This window comes from Lepidochelys olivacea (genome assembly GCF_965140295.1).
Source record: "Lepidochelys olivacea isolate rLepOli2 genome assembly, chromosome: 9".
NCBI classification, from domain to species: domain Eukaryota; kingdom Metazoa; phylum Chordata; order Testudines; family Cheloniidae; genus Lepidochelys; species Lepidochelys olivacea.
In genome coordinates, this window is record NC_140419.1 from 84,017,887 (window position 1) to 84,043,477 (window position 25,591).

Consider the following 25,591-nt stretch of genomic DNA (forward strand, 5'->3'; position numbering starts at 1 on the left):
TGGAAACAACCAATGTAGCAAATTGCCAGTACGATTATGATGGGTCCCGTGCTTCCTCTTCTTGGGGGGGGGGCTGGTTAATGGTGCAGTTTCCTGCCCCTGAACTAAGGTATTTACTGTCCCACTAGTAACCCAGAGAAGGGTAGTGGAGAGGGAGGGACCCGGGCCTGCCCTCTACTCCGGGTCCCAGCCCAGGGGCTCTAGGGATAGTGGTAAACCACTTGAACTAGTGCTTCCTTCCCCTGGGCTACTTCCCTCTCCTGCTCTTCAGCTTGTGGGGCTTCCTGTCCTCTCTCTCTGCACAAGCCGGGTGTCTCTTTACCTAAGGTCTTGGTCTTCTAGCCAGCCACGGCACTTCTCCAAACTCTCTTCAAACCGCTCTCTGCTCCAACTCCAAACAACTCTGCTCCAACTCCTTCCCCTGGATATCTCTCCTATATCACTCTCCTGCTGCCTTCTGGCCATGCTGTATCACACCAAGCACTCTTGGATCAATAACCTGCAAAAGCAAATACTTTCTAAAATTAAAACAAAATGGAGCCCCTTCTTTTGCGATGTTCTACAGGAGGCAGCAAACACTTTTGGTCATTGTTCGGTGTGGGAGGGGGCTGCTCCTTGCCCAGCGTGGGGCAGGAGTGGTGACTGTGGGGGGGGGGCAGGGTGTCATGACACTCACCCCAAGCCCCAGCTGCTCAGTTCCGGGAAGCCCCCTTGCCTCCCCTGTGGTGGGTGCCGGGGGAGGAGGGAGCTGCCATCACGTGTGCGCCTCCTCCCCTGTTTCTGTCCCTCACCGTAGCCTCACTGCGGGGGGGGGGGAGATAGGGTTTCCCCTTGCCAAGTGAGGGGCCGGAGTGGTGACTGCGGGTGGGTGACTGCGGATGGCGGGGGGGACGGGGACGGGATGTCCAAAGTCCAACACTCACCCAAGCCCCAGCTGCTCAGGTGCAGACGCCAGGAAGGCCCCCCGGAATCGGAGTCGTCTCGTGGTGGGAGCCAGGGCGGGGGGGCTGCCATCATGTGTGTGCCTCCTTCCTCTGCAGGTGCAGCAGTTGCCTCAGCCTGCCGCTGGTGCCACTCCCTTCATTGTAGCCACCAGCAGCCGGCAAGGGAGTGCAGTGCGGAGAGCAGGGCAGCAGGCAGGGACGCTCCGGGGGAGGCACGCGGGGGTGGCAGGTGGGGCCAGAGAGAGAGACCTGGCCCCGAACATTGGTAGAGCCGGGCCCCCATGCCCTGAATATTGCTGGAGCATGGGCACCACGGGCCTATATAACTCTAATGGATGGTCTAGCCTGGGCACCCCTCAGACACACAAGGGAGCTCCCTATGGATGTTCTGGCCTGGCCCCACTCTGGCCTGGGGCTGTATAGAGATATCTCCAGGTAGTAGGGTCTGCAGTGGTTTCAAAAGTAGGACAAGAGCTTTTGGTTTTTGTTTGTTTGCTTTTCTCCTGTGAGAGTGCCAGGGTCTCATCCCTGCCTCTCAGAGCCTGATTCAAATTGGTGAGTTTGACACAGCAGCAAAGGACTTCATATGCCATTACTAAACCCAGCAGGCACCCTTTACTCCTCACGCCTTTGTTACACTGCAGTTTTGATGTTAAACTGCTGTTTTCTGAAAGCGCTATGACAATTGCAGTGATATGTCATATGCCAGTTACTATATCAACACACTTCTCCAGCGCTACAGCTTGGCTTGTTTCAGATGTGTCTGGAAAGAAAGAAATGAGATTTCGTTTACATTGGAAGTTTAGGAGAGACCGGGGCAAGCAAAAGCCTCTTTGAGGGAACCGACATAGCACATTACATCTGAACAATGATGTTTTAAAATAGCTTTATTTCCTTTTAGGTTCACCTCCACGGAACTTGGCATTTCTCACAAGGTCTCTTCTGTCTGATCATTACAACGGACAGCCACAGTTTTCTGTGCACTTACTACAGGTCTCTAGATGAAACCGTTAAAGAGACTACACCAGTTATACACAGAATAATTCCATTGCTAACTTAGTGTCACAGCAGTTGTGACCCACAATGACCCCTTTTGGAGATTTTGGGTTCAGCCACAGACGTGTCATGTCATGGGATTCTGACCTTTGTTTTAATCAATGGAGAGACTGCAGGGAGAGGCTGATATGTGTCATTCATAGTAGAGGATAATATCCATGCTGACTAAGGGCCTGATCCAACTCCCAGTGTGGTCACAGGTACTTCGAATGTGAATTAAGATAAAACAAATTCAGGCCACTTTAATTCTGAATGACATTGTCCACATAGGGATTTCATGCAGTTTAATGAATCCACTTCAAATTCACACTTCTAGTTAAATCAGGTTTTCCTGGATGTCCCCATGTAGACAAGCCTGTAGGTGCAACCTGCGGGAATATTAATTGCACTTACAAAAGAGAAACCACTCCTTCGAAAATGTACATTACGTTTATAAAGTTTTCTCCATAATAATCTTAATCTTATTTTTAGAAGCAATAGTATTTCACATAACTCCTTCACTGAGGGCCTGATCTTTCAGTGAAACCCACTGAAGAACAATAGGAGTCTTTCCATTGACTTTTATGGATTTTGAATTTGAACCTATGGGCATTCAGGTTTTTTTTTAATTGGTTCCTGCGTGATTTTTACAAAACAATGCAGGTGCTTTGCTGAGTGCTTTGTGTAACTCTTAGTGCAAATACACTCAATTTGCATGAGTCTGCCGTAAATTGTAACTCATGGCAATATGTTAATTTCTAACATAAAATGTACAGTCTATGCTGAATTCTGAACCCTATTTCTCTTCTTTAAGAAATGAACTTCTATCAATTATCTGGATTAATTTTTTGTCCTCAGTCTAAACATAAACACTTTCCTGGGTAGCTGTTTTGCTCATGTCAATCAGAGCTGACACCAAATGTTCACATAAAGATGATATTAAGACCCCTCTTGTATCTGCCATAATTAGTAATTTGCCCCAGACAGCTGGCTCCAAATTAATCTGGTTTGCAGATGGGACTGAAATGCAAAGTCTCAATAACAAAAATACAAAAAAGTGTTTTCAGTATTGATAATTTTGATTGCATTTGTTTCAGTGGTCAAAAGGCCTCATGAGTCAATGAGATCTCAACAGACACCAATCCCAATATCTTCCAAAGAAAATATACTGCAGAAATAAGCCCAGGGGAAATTTTTTTTTTCCAGAAAACACTGTAGGGAATAAAGGACAAGATTTAGGATCTGTGTTAATAATCCTCAGGCACCTGCTAGAAGCAGGCTGTTAAACTTGATAACATTTGATAACTTAAGCTTGATCTTGAAAATCCTGTTTCAAATGAGTTGATGAATAAAAGTCTGTCTTAATCTCTGTGTAAGTAAATACCATAGATCTGTGGCCCCAAGGCAACCTTTCATGAACCATAAACGATATGCTACATTAAACCTTTTCATTCTTACCAAAGCCAGGTTACTTCTTTGACGGAGGGTGTTTTCAGTTGAGTAGTCATAATCATGTAGGGATCTTCTTCTCTACTAAAAGAGACAAGAGAAGAGTTTCTCTAACCTTTCCACATGCCTCGTAACCGAATAACTAACTGTGCTTGTGAAAATGAAGGAAACAGCTTAGATACCACAGAGATGATGGTGGTATAAAAACTAGATAAGAAAGAATGAAAAATCTTGGAAACCAGTGGGATTAGGTAGGACCTCTACACAGTGAGAGGATTGAAGGTCTGAACTGCCCTCTCTTCAAAGCCATAAGAGAGATCATCCCTTATATTTCTTTCCTGTAGAAAAAGGAATGACCATTGCCTCTGACCTTACTAAAGTATTAAAGAAAGGCAGGGATCTGTGTACTCACAGCCCAAAGGTATCAAACTCCAGACTTGCAACTCCGAGACGGTAAACCAAGGAAGAAATGAATATGGGAATGGTGTTCATGGAGAGGCACGGCAAATGGATGTGCAGTGCATGTACTGCTCCACAGAGTGATTATGGTAGAAGCACAACTTCAGTGTTAGTTCTCGGACACCTCTGAGAAGAGGCCTTAGCCAACCTGCCTGAGATGCCACAGAGATGAGCATAAGAAGTGCAAGACATCAGAAACCGACAACAGGCAAAAGGAGCATAAAGCCCAGATGTAACCACCCGTCTAGGAACTTCTGTGGCCTTCATCATTGTATCAGAGCATCTGAGACAAGAGTTTCAGTGGAACAGGAAAGATTTAACAATAGTTGGAAGGGTTTAGAGTCAAAGTTATTCCAGAGAAGGTTCAGAGGGAACAGTGGTACTACAAGCAAGTTTGCTGTAGGTACTTGGTATGGGAATATTTGAAGAGACCACAAGGAAGAAAGATTGTGTCTGAAAATCTAAAAGTGTTTGTTGCAGCTCAAATGTCTAACAGCTCTGCCAGCACCCAAGCTTTTCATTATTTTTATTGCTGTAGTAAGAACTCATAGTTATAGTTAGCAGCAGGCCTGTGACAGTGAAAGCTGCATCAGAAATGGAGTCCATCTAATTAAACCAACAGCAGAGAAATCACCACTTCATTTAATTAACACATTAATTAGGAAAAAGCCATATTTTAAACCTAAGAGCAGGTAGCAAAGATTGGATGTGTGGAAGAACCAGGAACAACATCCTCAGGGCGATAGAGCAGATTGTGACAGGGTGCGTGACTCATCCACATCCTCGGCCACTCCAGGAACTGCCCAAACTCTTTTCTTTTAGTGTCCACTCTGTATAATATATTCAAGTCCCTTCCACTGACAGCTGAACAGAAGAAATGCTCCCTGCCTCAAAGACAGACAGAAGGTCAGGAAATTGGAACTACGATGGTTGCTTCACTAGGAACCTTCTTTACTCATTTAAAAGAGTGTTGTTGATAATACCTCAAGTAATGTGCTCAACGTGACCCTATGTCACTTGCTGGCAGCTCATAACAATAAATTACATTGATCCCCAGTAGCTTAATATCATGCCAGTTCAGCTGTCTGAGCCATCTGGTGACAAGAAATCCAAGAAGAGGGGAAGAAAGGTCCTCACACAGCACTGTGCCGTTCCAGGGTTGGGAGCTAGAGGCTCGAATTACAGCTGGGTGAACTATTTGCGGCAAACTCTTTGTTCAACAAATTTAATCCTTTTCCCTGTTTCTCCACCAACAAACATTTGTTTTGATCAGTTTGTTTGGTGTTTGAACGTAATGGTTAATCAACAGATTTCAGGCTGGGGATTGCTCAAACACCATGACTGTGGCTTCTGATCTTCATTATTTGTGCAATTCGATTGGTCCCCTAAATCACATATTTGTTTCTGCTTCCTGACTGGATGCCTCCCGAGCCCAGAAAGAGATTTCAATTTGGACACTCAAACTCTTTCAGCATGAGTATTCATGAATATCTATTTGTGCCATGAGTATTCGTAACACTTTCTCATTCATATTTTCAGCTGGGTGAGTGTTGGAGGAAAGTGAGGAGGACATATTGTGGGCACCACGGGAACAAATCCATGGTTTTATTAAAAACTAATGCTTGGGCTAATCTTAAAGCTCAACTCAGACCTGGACCCGAACCCAACCACAACAGACCTGAAGCTGACCCAAGAGTACTGAGTCACTTTCGGAACTGATCCAACCTGGAACCAAACCCTTCCTGTTGAAACTGTGTCCGTGCTGCCTACGTCATGTCCTTGGGGCTTGACCTGGTGGGGCTGCCGTGCTCCCCTCGCCCCCTTCGTGTGATCCGTCTCCAACCGTGGAGCTGGGGAAGCAGCAGCTGCACACCCCACTCCTGCCAGATGCCACCGCCTAGCTGTGCTGTCTGCGCTGTGGAGCCGTGCTGCAGCTCATTGGCAGAGTCACTTTGCGGCACACACAAAACACAACGAGGTGGTGTGGTTGACAGGAGCGGGGCATGCTGCTGCCCTGACCCCATAAGCAAGAGATGATTTAGTTTTCAGACCTGACATGATCCAAGCACTTTAGTTGGGTCCCATCAGATTCGGTCACGTGGCAAGGCTCTAGCTCACAGATACTTTTTGCAGTATTCATCTAGATCTGCTCAGAATGCCGGATATACCCATATCTAACCTTGCAGTTCACTTACCCCTACACTATGGCAATAACTTACACTTTACAGTGCCTGCCAATGCAGTGTTTACTAGTGACAAGATACTCGATTCCCCCTAACACTGGGACTGAGAATGTTATTTCTGTAATACTTCCCACCTCTGCTTACTAGTAAAGTGGAAATCCTGTAGAGACCGTCCAAAGGCCACGCTCAACTTGAGTCTACCTTGAAGGAGCATGTTGGCACACGAGCCGAACTGTGATGGTTCAGGGCAACGTGCATCATAGTATTTAGTTCATGGGAATATGAACAGGACTCAGGTACTGCATTTGAATATTCACCATGCAGAAAGAAAATGCCAAAGTTCTGATGCTATTGATGAGTCAGATCTTGTTCCAGCAGCATTTAAAGTGTATCATTAACTCTGTGGCTTTTAAATGATAGCATTAGAACCAATGAAGAAAGGTATTGGATAAGTGGTAGCAAAGGAAAATCTTACTCATTCTGGGGTTTTTTGGGGGGGAGAAACAATCTATTTTCCAAATTTCTATTTTTTTGTCAGCCTTGACTCTGTGGTCTTTTCACTTTCTAGTTCAGAAGCTGTAGCATCAAATTTCATGTTCTGCTCTTTATTACAAAAACAAAAACCACTGGCCTGGCCTAACAAAATCAAAATGGGTGGAGAGCTAAGGAATTTGATTTGCAAGTTTGGAGATCTGTTTTGTGGAAGACCACTGGACAGGGTTAGACAGCATTAAGTCCAGCACAGAAGTGATCCCAGATATACCCATTTGCTTCATTTTTGTAATGCTGCTCTTTTGCCATCAATTCTGAAACCTAAAGAAATACGGTTAAGCAGGAATTAAAAACAAAACAAAACCCTCTTCTAAACAAAAAAGCTGTCACATATTTCATCACGGAAACACAAGGATTCATACCCTGCCTGCATATGTTAATAAATTACAGGAAAAGGCAGGCATTCTACATACAAAGAAGATGACATAAAAGACCATAGATAGCATAAATATTAAATTGCGTTAGCACATCTTGTCCCTGTTACCGTTTTGTCTGACTTGGGAATTTGTAGGTTGAATGAAGTAATTAAAAAAGGCTGGAAATGCAATCGTCTTTTCTGAGTCAACCGCAGAAAAAATCATGAATAATAATAATAAAAAGCACATGACTTTACAAGCTATGCCTGATAATCATTGCAAATTGCCAGCCATGCAATGACTTTACTTCAGTACGTTTGGGTTTCAGGGAATGCTTATCTGTAAACTGTACACTGTGTAAGGTGCAGTGGAGCGCCAAAGCCTTTATTTGGGACAAAGTCTGAACAGGACTGGACGTGGGTAGCCCTTCAGCAAGATGAATTTCCCATCTTTAAAAAAGCAAAACAAAAAGCTCCCTATTGTCAGGCTTTAGTCTACCTCAGGGTGGCCAACATGAGCCAGAATTTACCAATATACATTGCCAAAGAGCCACAGTATTACGCCAGCAGCCCCCTATCAGTCCCCCCAACCCCGCTCCCAGCGCCTCCTGCCCACCGGCAGCCCCACCGATCAGCACCTCCCCCGCCCTCCCTGCACCTCCCAATCAGCTGTTTCGTGGCGTGCAGGAGGCTCTGGGTGGGGGGAGGAGTGAGAGCATGGCAGGCTCAGGGGTGGGGGTAAGAAGGGGTGGAGTGGGGAGGGGGTGGTGTGGGGACAGGGCCTGTGGCAGAGCCAGGGGTCGAGCAGTGGGCGCCCCCCGGCACATTGGGAAGTTGGCTCCTGTAGCTCCAGCCCTGGATTCGGTGCCTAGACAAGGAGCCACATATTAGCTTCTGAAGAGCCGCATGTGGCTCCGGAGCCACAGGTTGGCCACCCCTGCTCTATGTTGTCACCAACGCTCCTGTTCCCATCCATGAGTAGCTCTTAAAATCGTAATGACAAAAAACGGCAAAGGGAAGACATAGTGCTTTATATTGTTAAGTGGGGAAAAAAATTCTCATCTGCACTAACTCGTCCATCAATGTGGACTGCAGTAAAGGGGCTAAGTTGGATTTACTCCTTTACCAGCATTACTAGACGTGTTCCTGAACTGCTGCTGGAGAATCTTGGGAAATGATTGTGTCTAGCAAGTAACTAGGGAACAACTGGGCTTTGGCAAAGCTTTAATAACGCCAGCCACCCTGTGAGCCAGATTCTGATCTCAGTGATATCACTGTAAGTGTGGAGTAACTCTGTTGAGTTACTCTGGATTTATCGCAATGGAAGCCAGGTTGGAATTTGGTCCTCTGTTTGTTCTATTGAATTTGACAAATATTATTCAGCTAGCCCTACGCTATATAAATGAATAATAAGAGAAGATACATTTACTAACTGGGGGAGAGGAATCATCAGAGAGCCACATTACAACACAATATGTAAGTTGTCACTATAATAAACATTTCCATGGTGTTTGTACAAATCAGAAGTCATGAACATAAAAGAGGATGCCGTCGTTCACACCCTTATAGCACAGAATCCAATCCTTGCTGCTTTATAATCAATGGAATTAAAAGAATGAGGAGTCCGGAGGAGGCAGCTTAAAGACTAACACATTTATTTGGGCATAAGCTTTTGTGGGTAAAAAACCCACTTCTTCAGATCCACTTCTTCAGTCTCCATGCAACTGAAGAAGTGGGTTTTTTACCCACAAAAGCTTATGCCCAAACAAATTTGTTAGTCTTTAAGGTGCCACTGGACTTTTCGTTGTTTTTGTGGATACAGACTAACCCGGATACCCCTCTGATAATGGAATTAAAACTTCCTTATGACATGAGATGAGCCTTCCAAATGGGATTCGTGTTCCAGTAGGTTCCTCTTAAGTTGTGTCCCTTGCCTCAGTTAAGAGCAAACCAGGAGGTTGAATTTAATTGAAACACAAGAGGTATAAACACAAGCTATCTAATTCTCAACAGCATCCTGCTGGGATGCTGGGAGACAAGACTATGCATTGGTTACCCTCACTCTTTTTCTAAACATCAACTGCCTCATCTTACTTCTTTCACTCTCATCAGAAAGTGTAATGCTGATAGATACACTTATGCCAGTTAAGGAGGAAGTGCTCATTCCGACTGAACAGTGCTAGCTCACTTAGATATTATATTTGCAAAATCCTTCCCTTGTACAGACTTCTCTCTCTTCTCATCTTCCCCCCACAAGAGAGGAGTTATTATTGCAGCGTGAGCCATAAATAGTGACATCTTTTGACAGTCTAAATTTAGGTACACTGCAGTTCTTAAACACATGGCTGAGCACGACAAGGCCATGTACAACTCTGACGCCACTGTCAAATGCCTTCACTTGCTTGCTAGCTCTGCGAAGGCTATCCCATGGGTACATCTCGGGTTTTAAACACATGGATAAGTAGCCAAATTAAAACTAAATCAGTCTAGAGCAAATATGACTGGCTGAATATCTGTTTTGCTTCTTCTTATCATTGGCTAAAAAAGGGCTGGTTATATTGAAGTCATATGTTTCCCCTCTCTTGCATTGTTTTCCAAAGCAAACACTAAAGTGCTTACCGTAGGCTAGTGTTTTTGGCCTTGACGACATTTTAAAATATAAGTACTGTATTATATAGTAACCTTTGGTTGATGATTGGCTACTACAGTGTGCTGAAAATGATATGGATCCAAATTTTGCTCTCAGTTATGTCACTGTAAATCTGAGATACATGGACATTTTGGAGTTTACATTGATGTAACTTGAGAGCAGAATTTGTCCCAATGGCAACATCCTCAGTTGAGCATGTTAGCATAGCTCCATTGAAATTACTGGAGTTGGACCACTGAAGATCAGGCCCAATATAGCTGAACGCTTGCCAACAAATGAGTGCCACAGATAAAAGATGTTCATGACAAGTCGAAAGACAAGCCTAGAACTTTTTTCTTGTCACCAAATAGATGGTGGCATTCACTATGTTTTATTAATTAACCCGGTAATTTCACTCAATGAATTGCTCTGTATTGAAAAATCAATCACTGTGTTTATACATTGTTACTGCATTGTGCATTGTCACTGTTTTAGCCCTGTACAGAGTCTCTCTAGGCGTATCTGACTAGATGTTAGGGTCTTGAAATCAGTATCTCTGGAATCACTGCTTAAAACTGATTATTAGCTTCCTTTTATTATATCAGCAAATGTTGCATTTTTAAGAGCCCCACACTACAAAAAGACACAAACACCTTTTTGGTCCAGAAAGTCTGTATCATGGATTCAGGCAGGGAGGTGGGATCAGAAATGTCACCCAGTCACTGTATGTCTCCATAATCCCGTATGTGTTTTCAAGCCCTTTTTGCCAATAGCCGCGCTGTCGTCTAACCCTGACTCTGTCTGTCCCCCATGTGTCTCTATTTTCAGAACAGAATCTATAAGTGTCACAGACAGGACAGTGATTCTGAACTGACAACCAGTCTTAAGGTATCTTACCAGCCATGCTGTGGCTATGGTCTCTCAAGTTTCACATGTGATGAGAGTTTATGCTGCAAAATCCTCTTTGTTTTAGATCTACAGACGCTGGCTAGGCCATTTGTGGCAGTTGATAGCATGTGGTTCCTTTACAATTGCACATAGAAAATTGATATATTACAAATAAAGGTTCATTGGTCAGTAGATTATCCAGACTCTGATTCTGTCGTGTTTTGTTTTCAAGTGTTGTAGTTGGACCTTTACATGAGATTGTACCAGGGGATCTTTTGTCCAGTGATGCATTACACTCTGAATCAGGAAACCCTTTCGATTTTCATTCTATCAGATATTAATTAAGTAGTGGGAAATAGCCACATTAAGTAAACGTTCATATCACACTTTTACACTAGTCCAGTGTAGCTGATTTATGAATTAGAGATGAGCTGAGTAGCTGATGTTTGAATCCAGATCAGGTAAGGTTCAGGTCAATATTATTACTAATTATTTGCAAGCACTATCAACATGCTAATACCCTCTGTGCTATACGGGACACAGATATACAGCCTGTCCCTGGCCCAAGAAGCATACAGACTAAGAGGTAGATAAAGCTAAAACAAGATGTACTGGGAAGCCCAGAGAAGAGTCCAAGCTTAGGTTCTCTTTGGCTTTCCTTATCTCCTCTATACCATGGTGGAGGAGAGAAAGTGTTTGAAGTGAGCTTGGATTTCTGGGAATTGTGGAAAAAGAGAGTATTTATGAGGGAATTGAGTAAGGAGAGAGTATGTGCACAGGTGCGGTTTGAGGCTGGCACATCCATGCAGAGGGGGTAGAATGGAGAAAGCTGTGAAGACGGGAGAAAGAATTAAATGGGATGTCAAGTCTGCTTCCATTGGCGGAGCAAAGGGATGTGTGACAGGTTCGAAAATATAGACTGGGGCAAAACTGTGCAGCCTTGACGGTGAAGATTCAGGATTCAGGTCTGAAGCTGAATCAGAGCTAGTACTTGAGCTTGGGTTGGTTGGCACTGAAATCTTGTGAACTCTTCTTGTGAATTTCAGGCCCAAATGGTGGAAATCTTTCCTGCTCAGTTTATCTCAGGTGTTTTCTGCTATCTTTAATAGGGGAAAATGTCACAAGATTAGCATTCTCATGAGATTATTATTTACTTTTTGAATTGTATTCCAAGAGTGCCTCTATACCCAATTAGATCAGGGCTCTATTTTGCAGGGTGCTGCATAATCACATAGTAACAGGTGGTTCCTTCTAGCTGAAAAGAAGATACAACAAGTGGGTGTAACAAGATGAGGGTAACTGTCCTAACAAAAGGTAGCTGCCCAGGGTCAATATTTGAACAATTTGGCAGGCTCTCTTTTAGTGCTATAAGTAATTAATAAACAGTCCCAGCAATACCTGCTCGCCACCCGATTAGTCGTTATCAGCTAGCAATTTCCTGTAGGCTCCAAAGTAGAAGTGAATCTTGAGAAGGGCCTGGAAAGAGGACAGGATGATCACCTTGGGCCAAAAATCTCATAAGAACAATTGTTCCCAGCTCTGTCCAAACAAGAACTTCAAAATAAACCCCTTGTGATTCTGATTCCAACCTCTGACAACAGACAGTGGCTAGATCAGACCCACAGACCTTTCTAGATTAATAGTTTTGGTTTTGAGGTTCTGCACTGTGGTCCATTTGGAGTGAAGGAAGTTATTGCTTTATGAGGCATAGTGTAGTCTAGTAGTCTTCATCTTCTAACTGTGGAAAGGAATAACTACTTAGTATGTATAGAGTGTCTGTCATCTAATGATCTTAAAGCATGTTATAAAGAGCATATTATCTTTTTCTTGTAGCTGGAGGAAACTGAGTCAGAGAGGTCAAGTGATTTGCTCAAGGTTACAGCCTGGACTGGAATCCAAGCCCTTGTTCTCCCTCTCTTGTGCATTGTTTACTAGAAAATGTTGCCTTTCCAATGATGAATAAAACAGTGCTTCTGCTGGTTGTTTGAAAACTCAGAAGTAGATTGAGCAATGATTCCATGTGAGGGAAAACTGCAATGTTTCCGAAATAGGACAGGAATTAGTTAAAAAATCCAATTATCGCTCATTGCAGTATCATCAAAAAAGGCAATGAGGTAGTGGGTGAGTAGCCCAGCCTTGTGAGGATTAACTCCAGGAGGATGTTAATAAGTATTCGATCGATTGTTATAAATGGTAGTTTTAATTTCTGAAGCTGACACTACCAAGATAAAATGCAGGAAAGGCACATGCTATTATGTGAGAACTGACAGTGGGGTTCTGAGGGATTCGGCATAACAGCTTGTGTCAGGGGATGAGGTTAATGGAAAATAATTTGTTATTCAGGTCACTTAGCACAGTCTTTGGGGTAAAATAATGTATTCCTATTCTACGTCTATCACTGTAATTTAGCCTAAAATGTGGAATAAGCTGACCTAAACATGAGCTCAACCGGTAAGAACAATGCAAATATATGCTGAGCCACAGACTGAGCATCAGCAATTACTCCAATGACAATACATCAAATATTGTGTTATCAACAGAGGATTTCTCTGCATAATGCCAACTTTTAAACAGAAGAGTCACAGACCAAGATCTGTATTTGAAAACCAGCAAGGTCTGATGCAAAAGCACCAAAAAGTCACAAAATGTAACATTTCTGGCCAGCATACTGCCTTTAGCGTAGATCAATTAGGAATGAGAAGAAGAAGAAAAAGGATCATCACAGCCCTCGTTTTCACCAGGCGCCTCTCTGTTGTTGGTTTGGTTTGTAATACAGCTGTAATTAGAGGTGGACCCAGGTTGTCAGTGCTTAAGGTACTACCGAGGAAATCAGTTGACGTGGGTTCTATTTCTCACATTGCCAGTGAACTGCTGTGTGACCTTGGGCTGATAGCACATCTGTTTCTTTTCCCACTCTCTGTCTATTTAGATTGTAAGCTCTTCCAGGCAGGGACTGTCTCTCACTATGTGTTTGTATTATGCCTAGCACAGAGTTCCAACCCTGGTTTGGATGTCTAGGCTCTACTGTTATACAGACAATAATAACAGCAGATCAGGGCTAGGATGTCAGATTCTGAAGGTCCAGGGTAGCTTAGCTCAGCTCCTTCCCCACTTGTGTCATTATTTTGTCTGCAAATGTCTTTTATTTAAAGAAACATGACTCAGTCATTCATGGAAGGCTGAATATTCTCCTTTTACAAGTCTAGATACAGCACATTCAATCAGGAAAGAACCAAATTAAACCTGTCATCTGATTGTAATGGGGTGTACAGAGGGGAAACTGCTTCTTTTCCAATTTGAAGCCTAGGATCTGGGTATAGTAGCCAATAGCGACTGACTATACAAGAGAGAGAAATAACTAGGTTCATTATGTACTTATACATGCATTTTATTTGAGGATTGAAACTATAGTAAATGTGGCCAAGTGAACTCTGTACCTTTCATTTGCCATTTAGAAAGGTAGGTTACTAAAGTGGCAGAGTGAGCAACCAGCAAAAGCGTTGCAAAGAGAGCTTCACTATGCTGTTTATTGCCAAGAGCTTAATAGGCTTCTCAAAAGACAATAGTCACCTTGTTTAACAAAGAGAAAACAAATGCAGCTTTCTTGAGCAGTAATGCGCCACCCTCAACCAAACACAATAACCATCCCCACCCCCTGCCCTCAGTGCACCCAGTGAGCCATTTTTATCGGATTCCCTGGTGTAAGCCCTTAGCTCCTGATTGCCTTCAGTCAGGAGCTCTGCCTCCTTAACATAATTCTTTCCACCTGTGTGGGTGTGGCTTGCTGGAGAATTAACTCCCATTTTGCTGTACCCAGGCAGGCACCTTGTTATATTTGCAAGCCCTGGCACTTCTAGCCAGCTCGGTCATCTGCTTTGCCATTCTCACCAGCAGCACACCCAACCCACCTAGCTTTTTGCATGTTTTGGGGAAAGTATTACAGATGGTAGCCCCAAGTTTACCTCTCTGGCTTTCAGTCCTGCTTTAGTGGCTAGACTGCATAGAGGTTTATGAGTCTACTAGAGCCGTTGCGTGAAGAGACTCACGGTTTTAGATGCCCACGTCCAATCACTGCTGCTCACAACCACCATTACATCATGTTACAGGTGTCAGAAAAGAGAATTATTAACTAGCTGGAGTGTTTTTTTTTTAATGGTCTGAGTAATGTTTCTTGTCATTAAAATCCTTCTGTGAAAATGCCTCTGACAGTCACAAGAGGGAAATGTGCCTGCTATTCACCATAACCTGCAATCACACTTCCAGCAGCAGAATGTCAGCCACAGGAGCGAGTGCGGCGGGTACATGAAATACAGCACGCTTAAGTGATTATTAACACACAACAAAAAGAGCTATCTATGTTGCAAATGGAAACACACTGAGGGGCGAGTCTGTATGAGCATTTCAGTGTAATTCTGCACTCTGAATACAGTAATGAATCACAATAGAGTGAGCATTAACCTCCACTTCAGCCCTGGGCCTTTAACGACTTGAAAATTGCACCGGTAGCAGAATAATGCATACCCTGTAGTGGCTGATTGGTAGTAGATTGTGACTCATTAATTTTATATTTAACATTTTTCAAACCTTTTAAAAAATGTGATCTGAGGGCATTTATGTAACATTCTCTTCCTCTGGAGAGTTGTCCCTACTAAAAGAGTAGGGAAAAAGTTAGCAACCCCTTTGCTCAACAAGGGACCGTCATTTTATTCTGTGTTTGTACAGCACCTTGCACAATGGCGTCCTGGTCCATGACTGGGACTCTGAGGCACTACTATATTATAAATAAATAAATAATAAATAATAATATTTATAATATATTGATTGTTTGGGGGGCTCTCCTTTTGTGAGGTTCCCTGGGCCTTTGTCTCACAAACCCAGCTGTCCTTTCAGTAGCAATTTATGAACTAGGATCTACTTTCCATCAACTTCCTTTTTAAAAACAAACATGGGGTATTGAGCAACTTTTACATCAGCATATGAGTTTAAGTGCCATGGATTGCTGCAGTGAGGGCCACTGGGCACTTTTTGGAGAAGGCAGTTTTGCCTAAATAGGGAGTAAAAAAGGTTTGCTGAATGTGAAATATTTTGAATTACCCTGCTTAGTCAGCATGGCCATGTTTAGTATAACTATACAAGAGGAATGTCTATTTCCTACTCCCCTGAATGAGGTTATTAATTAATTATTATTATTATTTTATTATGTATTTATCTGTTATGTGTAGGTCCCTACCTTGATGATGGACACCCAGTTTTCAGAATTCACCCCTGATATCACCCCAATAATGTTGGCTGCCCACACCAACAACTACGAAATCATCAAACTGCTTGTCCAAAGACGGGTAACAATACCGCGCCCCCACCAGATCAGATGCAACTGTGTGGAATGTGTCTCCAGTTCTGAGGTGGACAGCCTGAGGCATTCCAGGTCGAGGCTGAATATCTACAAAGCCTTAGCCAGCCCTTCGTTGATTGCCTTATCGAGTGAGGACCCTATTTTGACAGCCTTCCGGCTGGGCTGGGAACTGAAGGAGCTCAGCAAAGTGGAGAATGAGTTCAAGGCTGAATACGAAGAGCTTTCCCAGCAGTGCAAACGTTTTGCTAAAGACCTTTTGGACCAGGCACGGAGCTCCAGGGAACTGGAGATCATTCTCAACCACAGGGATGATCAGAGCGAGGAGCTGGATCCCCAAAAATGTCATGACTTGGCAAAGTTAAAGGTAGCAATAAAGTATCACCAGAAAGAGGTAAGAGTCACCTTAATGTGGGGGTTTGCCGAAGCCACATATGTTGAGTAAAATGACTTATTTCCTGGCCTACCTTGTGTTCATTGAGGGAACACCAGGACCGTGACCCAACTGAGACCAATGTGTTTGGATTGAAAGGAAGACCAGGTGCAAGTAGGGCTACACAAGCTGGTTCTAAACCCACCTGGTTCTAAACTGAAGTCAATGAGCGCTCAGGGCCCTCAGCATCCCCTGGGAGGTGTGCAGCGCGCTACAAGATCAAGATTAGTCATTTGTGATCCTGTTTAGCATTGACTGAGTACCTCATTTTCTGTCTAGGACAGATTTGAGTCAGACTTCAATTAAAACTGTGCCCATAGGTATCTAATAAGACTTTAATGATTTCTAAAGATGATAGCGCCAAATCCCCTTCCAGGCATCCTCAGTAATCTTCCTATTCTCACTAAAGTCCAAGCCCTGGGCCTTTCCAATGACAGGCCTGCCTGTGCAAAGGGAACTCCTGCTGGTATCAACAGCTCTCATCATCCCACCACTTCTCAGAGGCCCATGGATTTGAATTTGAGAGGATGTGACTGCAATAGGCTCAGTATCCCTAAGTAGTTTTGCAGTGATGAGATGTGAAGAAAATCAGAGAGGATTTTAATAAGCCTTGTGTAGGCATCACAAAGAAGGAGCCTTACGGACAATGATTCTGGTGTGTTTCATATCCCTAATGCTCACCCTGTTTTGTTTGCAGCTGTATTTTGAACGCACTCAAGTGAAGCACAAACTGTGACTCTGTGCCCTTGGTGGGCACTCTGGTTGTGAATGCATTTGCAAACAGTGTTCAAAGTTGGGAGCTATAGTTGGGCTCCCTCATTTCACTACTGCTGGTAGGAAGAAGGAAAAATCTGGAAAAGGAAAGAAAAAGCCCTTGACAAAAGGAGACACATAACAATATTTTTGGAGGCATCTTATTGGCCCCAACAGCCAATTCAAGTGTGGCCTACAATATCCAAATTCCAGTTACATACATGCCAAATGCACAAACCCATGTGACTGCACAATTAAAGTTATGGGCATGTTGTTAACGAGGGTAATGGTGGACAATCTGCAATCTTAATGATCACAGTTGCTAGTAAGCAAACACTAGTTTAATCTCATATTTCTCACATTTGGGTACAGGACCTTTGTCTGTACCATGCAAATAGTGCTTCACACCTGAAAAACCCCAGTTTGATTCTTTGGCTCTGCTTCATCCAGGCTCTAGGGACTCAGAAAAATTTCCCAGAAATGGAAACTACTGCCTTTAGTGCCAGAAAAAGGAAGAAGTGCTTCCGCTAAAAGATGAAAGAGAGCCACCCAAAAGCCCTGGAAATCCAGAGACACTTCAGTATCGTTCAATAGAGAAGGGCCGTGAATCTAACTCGAGTAAAATGCTGACATGGTTTCATTAGCTGACTCTGGATTTTCTTTCTGTTTGCAAACCAATCCACAGAACTCAGTGGATTACGTATCAATTGTCATTTGCCTGTGACATCCCTGGGTTGGAAAGAGAAAGACCTAGTTAACCTGGTTAAGGAGTTTAATGTATTTCACTTGTCCATTGCATTTGTTTTCCACCTGGGAGGGTGGAAAGTTTTTTCTAAAGCCTCCTTGAAGCTTTGAAGCCTATCTAATCACTCTATTTTTTACTGTTCTCCCCCCACTCAAGACCCTGCGTTATGCCATTGTCCTAGATGAGGAGAGCTCAATATGACACATTCCATAGCCCATAAAGTCTGCTCCACATTACCAGAGGGAAAACTGCAGAGTGGTGGAAGATGCATCTTTCCCATCCTCTACCCATGGGCTGCTATATCTGCAGAGCACATAGCCCCAGAAGCAAAGAGCAAGGCTAGACCCTCAAGTTTGGCCATATCTAGCACATGATAACAGATTGCTACATTGATAAGCTGTAGGTTGACTAAGAGTGAAATACTTCCATGCCAGTTAGTCTTCATATGGATTTGTGATTTTGCTCACATTGATGGAGTCTGGTAATCGTTTAAATGGAGCTGGGAGACATAACAGATGAAATCCTGGCTATGTTCAACTCAGTGGCAAAATTTCCTGTGACTTCAGTCGGGCCAGGCTTTCACTGAATAACTCAAATAAGGTCACAGTCCCACTAGACAATTATGTCATGTCACATGGTGATGTTTTTCAGTGTGGTGATGGGGTGTCATTAACATTTCATGTGACATCGTTTCATCACAATGCATCACTATTACATCACAGACGTCAGCATCATCCTGATATTACTGTTGTAGACTGAGAAGTGTGGACATACTGGAAGCCGAGCACTCAAGTTGCACCGTGGCAGCTTTTAGGAATGACTCACAGTACATTTAGGTATTATTTGTTAAGGGCACATCTCATAGACTGTAGCTACACAACTGTTAAATGAATTCCAGCTGCTGCTGCTGCAATGTGTTCTGGGACATTGGAGCAGCTGGCCACTCCTGCCCAGATCGCCTTAGATAGTACCGATAAAACTTTCAAAAGAACTTAAGTGACTTAGAAGCCTAAATGCTAAAGGGACTTAGGTTCCTAAATCAGTTAGGTGTTTTTGAAAAATTTACCCTACATGCTTAGCTACTATGGTGATGGATACTATACAAAACACTAAGACAGATCAGATAGGTAGCCAGATCCTTCAACTGGGAGAGATTTTCTGTTTAAGCTGTGACTGGCACTGGGAGGAGAAAAAGTTATTTTACTATATTTATTTTCATATTTTTGTGAGTGGAGCAGTGGAGAAATTGGAACAGCCTTCTCAAAATCAGGGCAGTCCCACAAAAACTCCAGCTGGTGGCACCCTTAAAGGTAATTACAGTGGGGATCATAAATGGTGTAAAGTAGTAAGGGTAGGTTGTTATGTAACTACAGAATAAATAAGCACACTGATTTGACCACAACAGTTGTTCCTTATTTTCAGCAATCCCACCAGGATTTTGGGGAGTAAGCCTTCAAAGCACAGGGCACCTTCCACTTCTTCCAGTGGACCTCAATGAGACGTTGCCTGTCACCTTATAGCATTGGGCCTTATTTTTACCTGAATGATGCTTGGCTGCACGCCTGCACACACAATTTTCTGAGCTAAGAACCAGACCTTAGATCAGTGGCTCTCAACCTTTCCAGTCTACTGTAATAATAAAATGTTTTTTAAGTACGTCAGAAGCAGGAGCCTGCTAAACAACCAGTGGGGCCCCTGGACAATCGAGATACAAAAGGAGCACTTAAAGATGATAAAGTCATTGCAGAGTAACTAAATGAATTCTTTGCTTCAGTCTTCACGGCTGAGGATGTTAGGGAGATTCCCAAACTTGAGCCATCTTTTGTAGGTGACAAATCTGAGGAATTGTCACAGACTGAAGTATCACTAGAAGAGGTTTTGGAATTAATTGAGAAACTTAACAGTAACAAGTCACCGGGACCAGATGGCATTCACCCAAGAGTTCTGAAAGAACTCAAATGTGAAATTGCAGAACTATTAACTATGGTTTGTAACCTGTCCTTTAAATCAGCCACTGTACTCAATGAACAGAAGATAGCTAATGTAATGTCAATATTTAAGAAGGGCTCTAGAGGTGATCCTGGCAATTACAGACTGGTAAGTCTAATGTCAGTACCAGGCAAATTAGTTGAAACAATAGTAAAGAATAAAATTATCAGACAAATAGAAGAACATAAATTGTTGTGCAAAAGTCAACATGTAAAGGGAGATCATGTCTTACTAATCTATTAGAGTTCTTTGAGGGGGGGTCAACAAACATGTGGACAAGGGGGATCTAGTGGACATAGTGTACTTAGATTTTCAAGGAGGACAAGGTCCCTCACCAAAGGCTCTTATGTAAATTAAGTTGTCATGGAATAAGAGGGAAGATCCTTTCATGGATTGAGAACTGGTTAAAAGACAGGGAACAAAGGGTAGGAATAAACAGTAAATTTTCAGAATGGAGAGCAGTAACTAGTGGTGTTCCCCAGGGGTCAGTCCTAGGACCAATCCTTTTCTACTTATTCATAAATGATCTGGAGAAAGGGGTAAACAGTGAGGTGGCAAAGTTTGCAGACGATACTAAACTGCTCAAGATAGTGTCTTGAAGACTATGAAGAACTTCAAAAAGATCTCATAAAACTAAGTGATTGGGAAACAACATGGCAAATTAAATTTAATGTGGATAAAAGTAAAGTAATGCATATTGGAAAAAATAACCCCAACTATACATACAATATGATGGGGGCTAATTTAGCTACAACTAATCAGGAGAAAGATCTTGGAGTCATTGTGGATAGTTCTCTGAAGATGTCCACGCAGTGTGCAGCGGCAGTCAAAAAAGCAAATGGGATGTTAGGAATCATTAAAAAATGGATAGAGAATAAGATGGAGAATATCGTATTGCTCTTATATAAATCCATGGTACGCCCATATCTTGAATACTGCGTACAGATGTGGTCCCCTCATCTCAAAAGAGATATACTGGCATTAGAAAAGGTTCAGAAAAGGGCAACTAAAATTATTAGGGATTTGGAACGGGTCCCATATGAGGAGAGATTAAAGAGGCTAGGACTTTTCAGCTTGGAAAAGAGGAGATTAAGGGGGAATATGACAAAGGTATATAAAATCATGAGTAGTGTGGAGAAAGTGAATAAGGAAAAGTTATTTACTTGTTCCCATAATATAAGAACTAGGGGCCACAAATGAAATTAATGGGTAGCAGGTTTAAAACAAATAAAAGGAAGTTCTTCTTCATTCAGCGCATAGTCAACCTGTGGAACTCCTTGCCTGAGGAGGTTGTGAAGGCTAGGACTATAACAGGGTTTAAAAGAGAACTGGATAAATTCATGGATGTTAAGTCCATTAATGGCCATTAGCCAGGACGGGTAAGGAATGGTGTCCCTAGCCTCTGTTTGTCCAAGGGTGGAGATGGATGGCAGAAGAGAGATTACTAGATCATTACCTGTTAGGTTCACTGCCCCTGGGGCACCTGGCATTGGCCACTGTCAGTAGACAGGATACTGGGCTGGATGGACCTTTGGTCTGACCCAGTAGGGCCATTCTTATGTTCTTACTGTACTCCTTTCAGGAGTCTGATTTGCCTTGTGTATCCCAAGTGTCACTTCACTTTAAAACTACTTGCTCACAAAATCAGACATAAAAATACAAAAGTGTCACAGCACACTGTTACTGACAAATTGCTGACTTTCTCATTTTGTCTGCATGAAATTTTAGTTGGTACTGACTTCGCTAGTGTTTTTTATGTAGCCTGTTGTAAAACTAGGCAAACACCTAGATGAGTTGACGTACCCCTGGAAGACTTCTGTGTACTCCTGGTTGAGAAGCACTGCCTTAGATCGCTAAGGATTCCAGGTGTCTCAGGACATGCATTTATCCTGCTGCTGCTCTTCAGAAGTGTTCAAGCAGGAGTCTGTAAAGTGACTGGACCTTGTGTTTTGTTAGTAGCGAAACACCATGGATCTGGATTAAGTAGGAGCCATTATTTGCAGTGGGGAGCTGCCCTGTATTAACACTTTGTAAAGCTGTAATTTGTTTAATTGTTTTTTGACATTTTTCTGCCTCTTTTTTTGGTCGGGTTTGGCTGGCTGTATGACTCCGTATGTTTCACTGGTGTGCTTATGTCAGTTCCAGTGTGTAAATGACGTCAAATGGACACAAGCACTGAACTGTCCTTTTAAATCAGTGCCGTTTCCGTTTGCAATGTCTGGCTGAATAGGGCCAGAATGAATGTGCCTCCAAAGGGAAACAACAACCACCCTGATCTCCCCCACAGCTCCCTGCTGTTTGCAAACAAGTGATGAATGCAAACAGCCCACCTGCAGCATGTTTCTAATTGTTGGGCATAATAATGATAATAAAAACAAATCATCAGGCAAGATATACACATCCCTGCCAACATGTAAAAACTGTAAACAGGGACATTTGGTGACTGACATGGGGAAACTCCTTTTATCTTAATTGAAAAATATTGGACTAAAAGTGCTTTCCAGAGGGACAGAGAGGAAGGAGTGAGCACTTGTTTTCAGAAGGAGGCTTTTCCTACTGAGTCGGAGCATAAAATGGAGCCACCTTGCCCCACTGGCTCCAAAGTCAGCGGGCGTCTTGTCTGCAAGCATGGACCCCTCTCTATAACAGGCTTCTGTGTTTAAATATCTCTCAATCCCTCCTTGCCTAGACCAGCAAAAACATGGTAGGCTCTAGACATGCATTGTCACAGGGACAGATAATTATTCATGATTGATAGAGAAGCTAGTGAAGGCTCATTGCAGATGGCAATGCTTCCATTCAGAGCCTTACCCAGTAGCCATACAATCATGTGTGAACTTACTGCCTGGCCCTGAGTCAGGGAAGCTTTCTCTCCGTTGGTAGCAAATATTATGTTAACGACAAATGATGTGGTAGTCGCAGGCCATGTCTACAAACTTTAGTCAATGCAGGTTACTACTGCATAAAGCTGCCACAGTTGATATATCACTTCAACACATGCATACTCGACTGCTTGCATACTCACCAGGAGTGCTTGTGTCAACACAAAGTGCAGTGCATCATGGGTGGGTATCCCTGTGTGTGCTACCCTGCAGTGCCATGCCTTTTGGGGACTTTTGTAATGCGTTGTAGGGGACACACAAGTTGCGCAGCAAGGGGGCTGATGAAAAGAGGTCAAGTTTCCCTCATGCAACTTTCTCCACCCATAATGCCATCCGTATCCCATAATTTTTGTGCCTTTTTTTAATGTGGTAAGGTGGGCTGGAGCCAAAACAGGGATATGTGTGCTATCACCCCATGGCAGTATGGGAACCCCATTGCTGCAAATCCAGCCACTATGTCCTGCGCATTTCCAAGAGTCGCTGGCCTGTGTAGCAGGAGATGATTAATGACCCTGCACACCTGCGTGACAGAGGCCCATATTGTGGATATTCCAACTCCAAAAGGATTTCACACTTATCAGTAGCAATCTGGCACTGCAGACTTCCACAGTGCAATCACACCTTTCATCTCAGCTGTCAATTTCAGTGGCCTCCTTTACCTTTAATAGTGCTTCAAAGTTTGTGAGCTCAGGTAAGGCAGTCAACTGAAAATTTGGCCCCATATCTTTACATGTATGGTGTCTTGACTTAATTTAATTGGTTAGGATTTGCTGCTTGGCAATACACATGGGCAATCAGAACAATACTTTGCATTCCTCTATCACTTTTGTTATTATTTAATGTTTATATTGCAATGGTACCTAGAGGCCAATCAGGCCAGGGCCCCATCGTGCTAGGGGCTGGATAATGACAGTCCTTTCTCCAAAGAGCAGACAGTCGTTTTAAGGAACCAATGCACTTTGCAGATTCTAATGAAGTAAGCCTCACAACATCCTGATAAGATGGGGAAGTATTTTTGGCCCTACTATTACAGATAGTTCAAGTGACTTGTCCAAGATCACAAGCCAGGAATAAACCTTATATCTCCTGCCTCCTGAACTTGGGAACCAGCAATTCCCCATATCCCACTGACTGAGGTACCTGAATGCCTTTGAAGATCTGGGCCTGAGTTGTTGCCTTGATCAATAGCACCTGTCCCCATCTTCAGCAGTACGTAACCCCAGCTCAATTGTAGCCTAATTACTGCTGAAAATGCCACCCTGCTTTTTGTTTAATTCAGTGCGGTGAGTACGAAAGGTTTCCAAGGAACGTGGTTTGAGTCCATTTTACCTTAATTATGTAGATAAATTCTCAAGGCTTTCTAACTGAGTCCAAAGAGGAGCCTTTCCCTCCAAAACGAGGTGCTGAGGTTACCTAGACCCACCATATATTTAAGTGGAGGATTGGTCTTTGAGTTACTGGTGATTCATACTGGTGTGAGATCAGAATCAGGCCAGTTATACCCCAGATATATTATTCAGTGTATTCATCTGTTCATTGTGCTGCAGTCTTCCCTTGACTGACATTTTTTCCCCCTTCATCACACCCCTGTGCTGGAACTGCAGATTTGCTCCCCGTGTGCTGCCTTTGTTCTGGCTGTGTGAAAGGAACAGAAGTTCAAGTTCTCACTACAGTTTAATGGCTCCATCATTCTGAATATGCCATTAAAAAAATCATAATGAGAAAAGGCAGTTCTTGCTTATTGAAGTCTTGACCATTTCCGTGCTGAGCCAGTCAGTGAGATTTTCAAAGGCATTCAGGGACTTAAAGTTGCAGCAAGGTGTCTAGCGAGATTTTCAAAAGTGCCTAATCATCTTAGGACCCAGATATTTAAAAGTACGTAGGTGCTGGTGTGCCAATTGCTTAATCAATTTAGGTGCCTAAATCTCATTTTCAAAAGGGGTGTAGGCACTTGGGAGCCTAATTCACTTAGGTGTTGTAATGCTGAGCTCAGCAATGCCTAAATTCTTTAAAATTCTGGGCCTAGCTGCCAAGATCCCACTGAAATCAATGGGAGATAGGCTCTTAATTGCGTACGTGCTTTTGAAAATCCCATTAGGCACCTCTCTGCATGTTACGGCACTTAAATACATTTGAAACTCTGGCTATCTGGGTCAAGTTCAAGCAAAATATTAATTAAGCCCTGCCCCCCCACACCTGGGGGCTGAATCCATGTGGTAGTCACACCATCTACTTCAAGACTTGACATGGCTTGTCCACCATGAGTTGCAACTCTACCTAGTGAGTTGGAGGAAACCGTCCCAGTGGTTTAGCTAGCACCTACCTGAATCAGTGCAATGCATTCTTCTCTGGGGAATGTTCTAATATGCATCTCATTGACCTTGTCACCAGTCCCTCTACCTGAAAATTACATCCCTATGTCTCTATCTGAGTCCCCCCATCCTGTAGCTGGAGTTTGTGTATAACATGAAATTACTGCAGGCAAGACGGGAACTAGAAACATTGGCATCTGCTAGCACTCTTCTCCCTCATGACTCTGTTGTGTCTCTAACACAGATATTTGTTTTATCTTCACAATGGCAGAAAAATGGGTCATTTCACATATACAGCTCTACATTTGATTTGGCCAGAAAGTTACATTTGCAAATATTTTATAAACTGACAAATATGTTACTTCTGAGTAAGAGCACTTTCCTTTCGGGGGCAAAGAATGGGAAAAATAAAATGTGTAGCTGTTTATGTTTATTTTTGGATAAGCTCACGTGCATCCTGGAAGGTAATTACTTTTTTACACAGGAGGAGAAGAATCAATTATGATAAGAGAGATTAGAATGTGCCCTGAGGTGGTTTTTGTAGCATATGTTCAAATCCACTATGTAATGCTCAGTGTCCCTCTCAAGCTTCCTGGCAATGGAAACAATCGTATGTGTGGAATGGTTGCATGC

At 43.1% G+C, this 25,591-nt stretch overlaps 1 protein-coding gene across 1 annotated transcript in view; it reads left to right on the forward strand.

Moving 5' to 3' along the window:
• Positions 1 to 25,591, forward strand: part of TRPC5 (transient receptor potential cation channel subfamily C member 5) — a 137,109-nt gene that overhangs the window by 46,142 nt on the left and 65,376 nt on the right. Inside the window, exon 3 of the mRNA XM_084639722.1 lies at positions 15,717 to 16,238. Coding sequence (XP_084495848.1) covers positions 15,717 to 16,238 — 522 coding nt within the window. The remainder of the gene's footprint in view (positions 1 to 15,716; positions 16,239 to 25,591) is intronic.